Raw genomic sequence first — 13,484 nt, forward strand, 5'->3', positions numbered from 1 at the left:
TTCAAAGCAAGAGAATGTGCCATGCCAAGATCTAGGGGAATAAATCCCATGTAAATACAGGTAAAAGTTTGGGGTTTTCAAAGAACAGGAAAAGGCTGACTGCGCTATCCAGAAGGAAAATTATATATGAAGCTCAAGAGGTAGGCAGGATCAGATCACCTAGAACCTTCTAGGCCACAATAAAGAATGCTTCACAATGACAAACATACACATAGAAACAGAGATTGGATTGGTGGTTACCAGAGGGGAAAAGGGGTGGGAGGAGGGTGAAAGAGGTGACTAGGCACATGAGTGTGGTGATGGATTGTAATTAGTCTTTGAGTGGTGAACCTGATGTAATCTGCACAGCAATTGAAATATAATGATGTACACCTGAAATTTATATAATGTTATGAACCAATGTTACTGCAATCAAAAATAAATATATATAGGAAAAAGAAAAATAATATTTTATCTGAATTTCTGGGGAAGCCTGCCCAATACCATATACTAAGAAGAAGTCTTAATAAAAAATCTCACCTTAGAATCCTCATACACTGCTGGTGGAAGTGCAAACTGGTGCAGCCACTATGGAAAACAGTATGGAGAGTCTCCAAAAAATTAAGAATAGATCTACCACATGATCCAGCTATTCCTCTGCTGGGTATTTATCCAAAGAACCTGAAAACAAGTATGCATAAAGATACATGCATCCCTATAACCATCGCAGCATTATTCACAATAGCCAAGACTCAGAAGCAACCGAGATGCCCATCAAGGGACAAATGGATAAAGAAGATGTGGTATATACACAATGGAATAACACTCAGCCATAAGAAATTATGAAATCCAGCTATTTGTGGCAACATGGATGGATCTTGAGGGTATTATCCTAAGAGAAATAAGTCAGAGGGAGAAAGTCAAATACAATATGATCTCACTCATAAGTAGAAGCTAAAAACAACGACAAACAAACACATAGCAACAGAGACTAGATTGGTGGTTGCATGTCGTTAGGCACAGGTGTGTGGTGATTGATTATAATTAGTCTTTGGGTGGTGAACATGATGTAATCTACCCAGAAGTCGAAATATATAATGATGTACACCTGAAATTTATATAATGTTATAAACCAATGTTAGCGTACCAAAAAAAAGTTTCTTTTTAAAGGATTTGTATCTTTGTAATCTGTCCTTGAGGATATATGTTTGGGGAGGGGACAAACCAGGGAGCTCACTTGTCCAAAACAAATGGAAAGTCCTCTTAGACCCTAATAAAAGAAACTCTAATTCTAGAATGATGTTTTCATGACAAACTTAAGAGATAAAGGAAAGTCAGGAATCCACTTCTGGGGCTCTTAAACCACATTTAATCATATTATGACTATATAGACATGTACAAAATATGTTCATAACTATTATCTCATCTCATTCTATCAGCCCTATGGAGTACACAAGCAAGGTGAGTATGTAGCTAATATTTAAAGAAATTAGCTCCACCAATCTCTTATGGCTAATAAGTGAAAACACTCAAGCTAGGACCTAGATTTTCTGTGTCCTACTTGTCTATCTATTATCCCAACTCTTCCTCTTTAGGTTCAACTCTGCCAACACCCAGTGCTCTCTTTTTATAGCAGGTCACTCACTTTCATATAATGTCTGAATAATCTCCTCAACCATTTCCCTACCTATTCCAGGCCTCTTTCCAAAGCCTTCCAGATTCTTTTTTTTTTTTTAAAGATTGGCACCTGGGCTAACAACTGTTGCCAATCTTCCTTTTTTTTCCAAAGATTGGCACCTGGGCTAACAACTGTTGCCAATCTATTTTTTTTCTGCTTTATCTCCCCAAAGCCCCCCGTACACAGTTGTATATCTTAGTTGCACGTCCTTCTAGTTGTGGGATGTAGGACGCCACCTCAACGTGGCCTGACAAGCGGTGCCATGTCCGCGCCCAGGATCCGAACCCTGGGCGGCCGCAGCGCAGCGCACGAACTTAACCACTTGGCCACGGAGCCGGCCCCCCAAAGCCTCCCAGATTCTTGAATCCAATCCTGCCTTTACAGATACAACATCACCTATAACTCAGCCTCAAGTTCCAATTTTCCATACAAATACCATTTTTAACCCTGTCTCCAACCATCCTCAATTAGTTTCTGACCTTAATGAAATCCCCTCAAACTTAGAAGCTGTTTCAAACATACCCATCCTTAACCCAGACTCTAATGCTCTATCATCTACATAGTGGTTCTCGGATTTCTGCCCGCATCAGAAACACACAGAAAGTTTGTTAAAGCAGATCGCTGGGCCCCACACTCAGAGTTTCTGACTCACTAGGTCAGGGTGGAGCCTGGGAACTTGCAATTTAACAAGTGCTTAAGTGATGTTAATACTGCTAGGACAGGGACTACATTTTTGAGAACCTGCTCTGTCTTTATACAGTCTCACTCCTAAACTCAGTAATATTCTCTACTTTAACTCTTGCCATGATTGAATTCATCTCCCCCTCAAATTCTCTTCTTCATCTTGTTTGTTCTCCTGCCCCTGAAATCAATGAAAAAACTTCATACTTCCCACCTCTGAGCGACTTCAGTGCAAAACTTTCACTTTCACTAATATTGCATCATGTAAGTCAACAACATTACAAATCTACTTTTATAGAAGACTAAATTTTTTCAACTAAATGTGTTCAAGCTATACTTAAAATTGAAAAAGTAGATTCTTTGCCTTATGTTGAATATAATAAAATTAAGTAAAATATGTATAGACGACAATTTTGTTTAATTTAAGTGCTTACATATATGGGACCAAGAATAAACCAGGTCTATTTTGGAGAGAAGATCAAACACACACATTCTTTCTCCTTCTCTTCTCTCCCATTAACATGTCCCTCTCACTCTTCTAAACTACCCTGCTCCCCAGGCAGATCAGTTCCTTAAAGGAAGGATCCCTCCACAAAGAGGAAATATTTCCTAGCCCCTCTTGGATATTTATCCTGACCACTGTGTCTCAACAGTCAAACCGATGGAGGAAATATAAACAAATATAAGTAGGATTAGATGCACACACAGAAACACGTGCACAAGGAATTGGTGCCTCCCAGTGAACACACTGGGGAGCTGTGGATCCTAGTCAGGAGAGACTTGTAAACTCTTAATAATCACTGACATGAAAGATACATTTCATTTTGTTCAGAATACTAAAGGAAGCAAGACTCTGGAGCCACAAATACTGCTCTCCATCCACAAATGATCTTTTAGATTGTATTATGAGAACAGTCTTGTAGCTGGAGTTTCACTCACATCTTCCTTCTGGAGCCAGAAACACCATCAGGTATGTACAGAAACTCTGCCTGCATCAGTGCATCACTGCCTCTGTACATCCACTGCTGTCAGCTACTAAGAGCACGCTGGTTCTTCTGTAAATTCATTAATTCTATGTTCCTTTGTTCTTTGTACGAACAATATGTTAGCCCAGCAGTTCTCTTCTCTCAACACACTCAGAAGAGTGCTAGGGGTAATATAGTCCCAATAAGGACTCACTTTGGTATCACAGAGCTCTCAGTATACAACTCACTTAGGGAAAATAGTGCTCAAATGTCTTGGATATTGGGGGAAGGGGGAGCATTAAATTTCCTTCAGTTAGAATGCAACCTGAGTCTTGTGCCACTTTGCTTCTGATATCTAAGTTTTGATTGGCAAATATCCTTCAGCAAGAGCAATTAAAGCAGGCTGTTCTTATTTTTTCACAGTTGTTGGAAAGTGACAAGTGGCAAGTGGAAACTAAGAAAGAAGTAGGCCAGCAGATTCTGTTGTCCCTTGGATTCATCTGCAGGTTAACCTTAAAAATATAAGTATGTATAAGAAGAAGAATCTCTGCACTTATAATTTTAAAAGTGCTCTTTCCTGGGAAAGTGGCTTTAAATCCCAAGCAAGTGGTTGTGGTTATGGAGGAAGATCTGGCTTCCTTTTCAGTTCCTACAGAATGGATTATCCAGGCTCCTCGTTCCTCTTCTTCTCTCCAACTAATTTATTATAACACTTAAAGTGAAGAGAAAGATGAAAAGGGTGGATTTAAATTCACCATTTGAGCTACTAATAGATGTACTTTGGAGGGAGAAGCAATAGAAAGGTATGCAGTGAGATTTCAAATTACCTGTGAAGTTCATTTATCCATTTTTTTCTGATTATGTATTATAAGGCTAACTAAAATTTCACTGAAACATAAATGTAAAAAGGTCATGGACAGTATGAAGTCAAGTGACCAAGCAGGAGTTAAGACTTATGAGGTCTGGGTCCAGGTCAAAAACGAAGAATTGGAATTGTATTTCTCTTCTTGGTGCCAAGAACTTCCTGACCTGGGGTAGAATAAGTCATGTCTCATGTCTCTGTCTACTGTTTTGAAAAGCCCAAAATATCTCATTTATGTCAAATAAAGTTTGCTACATGCTACTAATCTCACTACATAGATTTATCTAAGTTATTCCTAACTGGAATAAATATCTTTTTTCAGGCCCACAGCATATAGCTCACGGAAGCCCCCATCACATAGAGACATGACTGTACAGATGTAGGTAGCAGTCCTGGTTGCTTTTATAAACAAGAAGTTCCAAAGGGAAGAAATTTTATTTTTCATGTTTACCATTGTACTCCAGAACTTTGTACTCTACAAGGAATTTAACAAACAGTGAATAAACATTTGTTAAATGTCTAAATGAATAAGTAAATGGATAATGTGCTGCAATTTAAATTCAGAATTGAATTTTTTTTTAATGCGAGCCCAGTAACTACATTTTCCAACCAAGAATTACAGCACATGGTCTGGCAAATACAAGTATAGTTATGGGAATTGTATTTGAAATTACAACTGTCAGAGAAATGTTTATACATATGGTCATCATAATTACAGTTCTTTGAACTAAATAACGGACAAAATTTAGATTTTCATAAAAATCGTGTTTATTAGACAGAACTTTTTCATCATTCTAAAAATACTGTTAGTTAATACAAATATCCAAAGTTACCTTGACAATAAAAGATTTATCCTGAGTTTGCTCCAGGTCTGATCAAATACTGAGAAGCAGGCCTCTGTCATTCTGAAGACTGTATAAATGGCATAAGGATGCAATTTTGTGAGTATCTTAACAGTGACATCAATAAATAATATGGTCAATTATCCTTCATTTGTAGTCAATATATTACTAAATTTAAAATATTGATGGTGGCTTACCAAACCAAGTATCTTGAAATTTACCCAGGAAACTTTAGGACATAGAAATAAGCATGGGCCAATAGCCTTAGGAAAGTTGTTGGCAAAATGTCCAAGTTTATAGTCCCGTCTCAACTCTCAACTCCTAATTCAGCCACTATGAGAAAGATCTTTCTGGTCTCAGCCTATCCTAAGGTGACCCTTCTACTCATTATTTAATTTAGGTAACAGCAAGATGATGAATGGCGAAGTTATGGTGTTCAGGGCTTAATTCCTAGCAAAAACGATAGCACATGGTTTTACATACTAGAGAAATTGAAATACCTAGCTGGAAAGTACCTCAAGAGCCCGGTCATGATGTAAAGCCCCCCCAAGTGCAGCTTAGGGGGAAACAAGCCAGAGAAAATAGCAGTCTCCAAAAGAAAACATATTCAAATTTAGAATATTTGAAAAGAAGTGGAGTTAGTTCAAACTGATCTCCAAATGGGCCAGGGTATCTAGGAGTTAATGGCACTGCACATTTAAGTAAACCCTTAAATCTCTCTTAACTTCAATTTCCTTATCTGTAAAGGAGAAGGATAAAGCACACCGCCCTACAGATCAAAGGGTTATTAGGAATACTAAATGTGATAACGTACGTAAAAATACTTTGTACGTTTTTAAGCAATTTATTACTAAACCTACAAATGTTATTATTCACTCCTTGGTTCCTTCTGTTTCTCTAACAGCTTTGGGATCCCAGAACACAACAATGCATTTTGTGTCTGAGTTTGTCCTCCTGGGTTTCCCTGGTCAAAGGAAGATGCAGAACTTCTTCTTCTCATTAATCCTGGTGGTCTATCTCCTGACGCTGCTGGGGAATGGGGCTATTGTCTGTGCAGTGAAATGGGACAGGCGGCTTCACACGCCCATGTACATCTTCTTGGGAAATTTTGCCTTCCTAGAGATCTGGTATATTTCCTCCACTGTCCCAAATATGCTGGTCAACATCCTCTCTGAGACCAAGACCATCTCCTTCACTGGTTGCTTCATCCAATTCTATTTCTTTTTTTCACTGGGTACAACAGAGTGTTTCTTCTTGTCAGTTATGGCTTATGATCGGTACCTGGCCATCTGTCGCCCATTAAATTACCCCTCCATCATGACTGGGAAGTTCTGTGTGATGCTGGTCTGTGTTTGCTGGGTGAGCGGATTTCTCTGCTATCCAGTCCCCATTGTTCTTATCTCCCAACTTCCCTTCTGTGGACCCAACATCATTGACCATTTCGTGTGTGACCCAGGCCCATTGTTTGCACTAGCCTGCATTCATGCTCCTTTCACTGAGCTTATGTGTTACACTTTCAACTCAATCATTATCTTTGGACCCTTCCTTTCCATTTTGGGATCTTACACTCTAGTACTGAGAGCTGTGCTTCGTGTTCCCTCTGGTGCTGGTCGAACTAAAGCTTTCTCCACATGCGGGTCCCACCTCATGGTGGTGTCTCTATTCTATGGAACCCTTATGGTGATGTACGTGAGCCCAACATCAGGGAACCCAGCAGGAATGCAAAAGATAATCACTTTGGTATACTCAGCAGTGACTCCGTTCTTAAATCCCCTAATCTATAGTCTGCGAAACAAAGACATGAAAGATGCCCTAAAGAAAGTCCTGGGATTAAAAATTAACCAAAATTGAGACATCTTTGAAATAGAAGCAGAATTTGTCACTTCTGACTTTAGTTATTTATAACAACAATAGAGAATTAGTCATGTTCTGCCTCATACTTAGGTAAAGACAGACTTATTTCTCACAGTTCCTTAGCAGTTCAAGTTCAGCTCATTGATGATAAATCCTCAATAAAATATTTTAAACATGTGTGATCTCACTGAATAATTATATGGTGTTATTATATATATGTTCTGTTTCTGTGATTTATCTTTGCTGGCTTAATCTTAGCTGGTGGAAGGAATCAAGTACATATGTACCTGAAGCCTTTCAAGGGAGGGTGCAATCTTCTAAATTCAGAAAATAAATATTCTGAAAGGCAATGAATCAAGAGGCCACCAAAAAAAGCACCTAGAAGTGGACATCTTCCATTGTTTGAGGCTTTCACATCAAAAACAGAGTATGATTCAGACTTCTAGCACTTAGAGATAAAGTACAAACACTTCTTACCATTCAAAGCCCCCACTCAGTGGACTGCTCCATTCAGCCTTCTCTCCAACTGACCCACTGTCTAAGCCCTGCACTTCACAATGACCAAGCTTCTTCTTTTACCTTCTCCTAAGTGAGCATCTTTACTCATAGCGCTTCCTCCCCAAATCAATTGTGACATCCCCAGTACCACTTGTAATGTAGAATAACAATGCCCTAAACATATTTTATGCCTCTCAGAAGGCTATAGGCAAAGTCTTAGTCAGAAAAATATTCAGAGAAAATTATACTAAGAACAAATCCCATTTTTGTGCCCAAACTCCATGCTGAAACAGGAAAGCCATAAGCTGAGAGGCCAATCTACTTAAAATGAGAGTACAATCTTTCAGTTATAGCCATACTGAGAATGAAATTAGGTATACCAGGAAGATAGGCCTGCTGGTGCTAGGTGATGAAGTAATCTAGCACAGTGTTTCTCAAACGTTTCTACCACCAAAACATGTTGTCAACAGTGGTCAGAAAATCTGAAGCATCTGGGGACAGTGTCTCTTTGAAATTCAAAGTATTATTTTTAAAAATATCACAAATTATACTTTCTGGTCCATAGTACATACATACTCACTGTAATAAAAAATTATCTTCTCTGAGTACGACTGTCCCTTCAGGAAGACATTTAATTAGGGTATTTGTGTATCCCATGCCACAAAATCACATACCCTGTTTGAGAAACACAAGCTTACAGTGACCATAGAGTCCCGTTGATGGCACACATTATTTCTAATAATCCCTTTGGGCCAACTTATCAGAAATATTAATGAAATCCCCAGGCAAGAAGTAAGAAGATCCCTACAGAAAGCATGGAAACTTATAGGATCATATGAAGAGATACATAAGAATTCTCAGCAGTGGTTAAAATGACACATAAATTAAGACCAGCACATAATTTCAACACACACTGTAGGAAATAGGCCACTAGAATCTTACGGTGCAGGGGAAGTGAAATAAGCCATGCAGGAGGCTCTCACTCAGGGCTTCTACATTAAAGCAAGTGAAGGAGAGAATTTTTGCCAGCTCCCCTTTGTGACCATCATAGGTCTCGCCAGGATGTCCTAGGAAAGCTTCATGATATACAGGAGACATCTTCTCTGATGGACATTGCTGCTATTATACACTACAGGTGGGCCTATTCAACTATACATTTGTTCATTCAATATATTTAAGAGATCATCAAAGAATATTCGTTTCTCTTTCAGTTCAAGAACCAAAAAGAAAATCTTTCAGAGTATTTAGATCACTCATGTCTCTCCAAAATAAGTACACTAAATGGTGCCAAAGTCATCCACAGGTCTTTCCCTTCTCAGGAAGTGGCTGGGGCACCAGAAATTATATGACTTTTATAGATATTTTGAACAGAACAGTATGGAACTAGCTCTATCCACTAGGACTGAAACCGAAAGGAAATAGGGATTTTTGGTTTTTTACCCTCCTCTTTCAGCCCTCCTCTCTTTCTCCATTCCATTACTCATCTGCACCTTCAGAAGAGGTGGTATTAAAAAAAATTTAAGGGTAAAATCAAATTGGTCTGTATAAGGAATAAGATTCACATGGAGTTTTAATATTAAATACATTAGGAACTGCTTCTTACAATTATTTTGGAAATTATCTGTGAAATTCATTTACCATGCTTTCCCTACAGCTGACTAAGAGATTTCCTGTGACGGTTTTTTTTTTTTATTTTAATATCAAAAAGAGTAGTCTAGAAGCTGACCCCATGACATAGTGATTCAGTTTCGCTCACTCCGCTTTGGCAGGCTGGGTTCAAGGGTTTGAATCCTGGATGCAGACCTACACAACTCATCAGCCATGCTGTGGTGGTGACCTATATAAAAATAGAGGAGTACTGGCACAGATGACAGCTCAGGGCTAATCTTTCTCAAGCAAAAAAAAGAAGAAGATTGGCAATGGATGTTAGCACAGGGCAAATCTTCCTCAGCAAAAAAAGAGAGTAGTCTATACCTCAAATACATGTACCTAAATCTTGTGCATTGTGATTTTGAGTCAAAGTCTGTGAATCTCAGTTCAAGTCATTGCTGCTATTCCAGGGGTAAGTGCATCTCTGCATCATTTTTCTTGGAAAGCCAGAGTTCCCATAGTGGGGAACCATTTTTTCATAATGTCTCACCAAAATGATCATCAATGCAAGCTAATTTGCTCTTCATAATCATCCTAGTTTTAAAAGTTAAAAAGAATTTATCCTCATCTTTCAGTTTCCTTGTCTTTTGGTTTTTTGTTCACAAGATTATAACCTGCCTTAACATAACCAGCCCAATAGAAAGGTTATATTTGCTTCCAGGTGAGTAGGTTCATAATTCACTTTATGCATTACTAATTTAGTGAGTCTGTAAAGTAGCTGCATCATTAGAAATATATTTATCTTATTTAATATGACCTCACTGAATATAAGCTTCTTTTTTCCTACTTGATTATGTTCAGTAAATACTATAAATATTTTATACATACCATTTATATTTAAAATATTTTTAAGGAAAATTCTCCTCTTAGTCAAAAAATTTAAAAGCATCTTGCTAAAAAATTTCTGCAGATTCTAATAGGTTAAAGCTATCATTGGGCTCTTTTCTCTGAGTTGTATTTGATTCTTAAAAAGACATCTTCTTTGGAGAATAAGAGCAAATTTTGGAATATGGGTAAATAATTATATTGGAAACATCTTTGATTCCCTTGCTTTCTGTTATTTTTAAAACTTGGGCTATTTCTTAAATTGATAAAGTAAAATCTTCCAAATAGTGGATTTTAAGGGAAACTTGTGGCAGCAGTAAGAAGACCTTTAGAAGAGAATCGCTTGGTGATTTTAATTTCCTTTTCCAATAGGTATCTCACATTATATTCATCCTTGATGACATATATTTTAAATGTATATGCAGCATTATAAATTGCCAGCATCATAATTGTGAATTAATCATTAGGGAGTGAATAATAGTGACGTTTCATTACTATAAACAAAGGATTAAAAAAATTGTAAATCAGTTGTAGTGCAATATGAATGTCTTTAAATAGGAAATAGGAAAATATATAAAGGAGTTATTATCTTAACATCTTTGTTGACTTTCTTCTGGTATCCTGGGGAAAAAAATGATAGAAAATAAATCATCCTAATGGAAATACCTCAAGAGAGAGAGAAAGAAAGGGAGAGAATCGGATTTAATGTCAAAGCTCAAAACATTCAAATTGGTAAAAAGTGTCAGATTCAAATCTATTTTAAAATAATAGCATGGGTATCCTCACATTTTGAAGTGAATAGCGCTAATTGCTATATATGAACAGCTTTCGCTGAAAAAAAATTAGATATAAGACAAAGTATTTGTGCCTCTATTTCAAGAATTCTTTATATCAAATGAAGATAAAATTTAACTGATTTTGTCCACTGACAAAGTCAAGCTGCCTGGAATTGCACATTTACAAAGAACCAGGGACAAACAGCTTATCCAGAATAGGGCAGGATATATTCAGTCTTGTTTTAGTATATTCAACACTTTTGCCTACATGAATCAAACTCCTTGTCTTAAAAAAATGTCTACATGCCTTGGAAGCAAAGTGACTTGTCATTATATATCTGTTTTCTCTCCACAGTCTGGAGACCATGAATAAGTCAAGGATATCTACTGTGACACAGTTTGTTTTGTTGGGCTTTCCTGGTCCTTGGAAAATGCAGATCATTCTTTTCTCAATGATTTTGTTGGTCTACGTCTTGACTCTGACTGGGAATATGGCCATCATTTGTGCCGTGAGGTGGGAACACCGACTCCATACCCCTATGTACATGCTCCTGGCCAACTTCTCCTTTCTGGAGATCTGGTATGTGACCTGTACAGTCCCCAACATGCTGGTCAATTTTCTTTCCAAAACCAAGACCATATCATTCTCTGGTTGCTTCACACAATTCTACTTCTTCTTTTCCCTGGGCACAACAGAATGCTTCTTCCTCTGTGTCATGGCTTACGATCGGTACCTAGCCATCTGCCGTCCACTGCACTATCCCTCCATCATGACTGGGCAGCTCTGCGCCATTCTGGTGTCTCTTTGCTGGCTCCTTGGTTTCCTTGGACATTCAATTCCTATTTTATTCATTTCACAACTACCCTTTTGTGGTCCCAACATCATTGATCACTTTCTGTGTGATGTGGACCCACTCATGGCATTGTCCTGTGAACCCACACCCATTATAGAGCACGTATTCCATTCTGTGAGCTCTCTTATCATCATCCTCACCATTTTGTACATCCTTGGGTCCTATATGCTGGTGCTCAGAGCTGTGCTTCAGGTTCCTTCTTCATCTGGGCGGCAAAAGGCCTTCTCTACCTGTGGATCCCACTTAGTTGTGGTGTCTCTATTCTATGGAACCATAATGGTGATGTATGTGAGTCCCACCTCTGGCAACTCAGTTGCTATGCATAAGATCATCACACTGATATACTCTGTAGTGACACCAGTTTTAAACCCCCTCATCTACAGCCTACGCAACAGGGACATGAAATTTGCCCTCTGTCATTTCTTTTGTAGAATGAGAATGATCCAAACCTTGTGAATGGGTTTTGTAAAACCCAAGGACTCTCTTTATGCAAGTGGAAGAATAATCTTCCAACTCAAACTGACTTGGTTTTATTCAGAATCTCATGGACCTTTTCTGCAAAGCAAAATTCATCATGTATTTGATCATATTTTAATGTGCTTTTAGTTTCATAAATGTGCTTCAGTGGAAAGAGATTGCCACCGAACACATGGTAAAAATAACTCATAAAAATCTTAATATTGGAGGGTTGTCAAGATGGCAGTGTAGGCAGACTCTGAACTCATATCCTCCCACAGACACAAGCAATTTGCAACTACTCTGGGAACAATTACCCCTGAGAGAGGACTGAAAACTGGATAAAAAGAATCCCCCACAACAAGGAACAGTCCTGACTGAGATGGAAGAGGCATAAATTCCTTCTGTAGAGAAAAAAGCCACCTTCACAAGCCACAGCACTTCATGACTGGCTGAGAGCAATACTAAGATATGCAGCCTTCCCTGGAGGAGTGAGGAACCTGAGCAGGGGAGTGTCACCACTATAAGCATAAGCATTGTCTCAACTGAGATGAGTCTCACAATATCTGGTTTTGCTGGCTACTAATAACAACAGGGAATACCACCAGAAAAGCTATCCAACATAAGGGGAAAAAAGCTGGCTCTTGAAGGGCCCACACATAAATGTACCCATTTTGGAAAGCAATCTAAAATCACGAGAAACAAAGGTACATAGTCCTTTGGTGAAAAGAGACTCACCTGATAGGCTCTGGGTGCATATCAGTGAGTGGTGAGACTGCTCCAGGGACTGAGACATTGGTAGCAGCAATTATTGTGACCTAGTACAGGTGTGCTGACACAGAGGCTGGCAGAAGCCACTGGAATGCTTCCTTTGATCTGTTAGCCCAGGGTCTTCCCTACTCAACTAAAGCACCAATTTAATCCAGCTCAGCCAGGCCAGGCACTCTGCCCTAGGGACTGGCCCCACCAAAACAAGCCCTTGGCAACTTCTGTGCCTGCAGAGGCAAGGTGCCTAGAACCTCTACAGCCAGGCCAGGGAGTCTGCCTCTGCAGGGCAGGGCATGCACGAGGAGCAGGTGAAGTGTATGGGGAGTTGGTGGAGTATGTGGAACCTCTGCAGTGGGGCAACTGGGTCTGCTTCAGGGGTAGGGATGTGTGCATGAGGCAGGAATGTGTTGATGCTGTGTGTGGCCCTATGGGTGGTGAGACTTGTCAGCTGAAGAAGTCTTGTGTTTCTCAAACAGCCACATAGGGATTGGCCCCACCTTCCAAAGCCTGAAACAATTGGGTGCTTCCCATGTCTGGGGCCAGGCCTACTCAGCTACAATCCTGAGAAAGCTGACAAGAGCCTTGAAAGCTGGAGGCCTACAGCAATTGTAAGCCCCTGAACCTAGAAATCAGCCACACTGGGGGCCTACTCACTTAACAGAAAAACTGCAACAAGAATGTGCTATTCGACCTTGCAGCCAGCTGTGCTTGGACTCCCCATGTCCAATAAAAGGATTGAAGGGTCCATAGCAGCCACATACAGTTAAGTATTACAACCAGCCAACCAGGGGGACAG

At 39.2% G+C, this 13,484-nt stretch overlaps 2 protein-coding genes across 2 annotated transcripts; both read left to right on the top strand.

Annotated features, from left to right (window-relative positions):
* The first annotated feature begins 4,760 nt into the window (after positions 1-4,760).
* On the top strand, positions 4,761-6,858 carry LOC106833312 (olfactory receptor 11H6). The gene has a single exon (XM_014844517.3). The coding sequence runs from the start codon at positions 5,935-5,937 to the stop codon at positions 6,856-6,858; it is 924 nt and encodes a 307-aa protein (XP_014700003.2). The 5' UTR covers positions 4,761-5,934.
* A 4,105-nt stretch (positions 6,859-10,963) lies between these two features.
* Positions 10,964-11,920, top strand: LOC106833311 (olfactory receptor 11H7). Its single transcript, XM_014844516.3, has one exon. It carries the CDS (start codon positions 10,976-10,978, stop codon positions 11,918-11,920), a length of 945 nt encoding a protein of 314 aa, XP_014700002.3. The 5' UTR covers positions 10,964-10,975.
* Positions 11,921-13,484: the final 1,564 nt, after the last annotated feature.

The sequence above is a fragment of the Equus asinus genome, chromosome 2, assembly GCF_041296235.1.
Source record: "Equus asinus isolate D_3611 breed Donkey chromosome 2, EquAss-T2T_v2, whole genome shotgun sequence".
Lineage (NCBI taxonomy): Eukaryota > Metazoa > Chordata > Mammalia > Perissodactyla > Equidae > Equus > Equus asinus.

What these genes read in the sequence shown, in the direction of transcription:
- LOC106833312 (XM_014844517.3), top strand. Translation starts at nt 5,935, where the DNA reads ATGCATTTTGTGTCTGAGTTTGTCCTCCTGGGTTTCCCTGGTCAAAGG.
- LOC106833311 (XM_014844516.3), top strand. Translation starts at nt 10,976, where the DNA reads ATGAATAAGTCAAGGATATCTACTGTGACACAGTTTGTTTTGTTGGGC.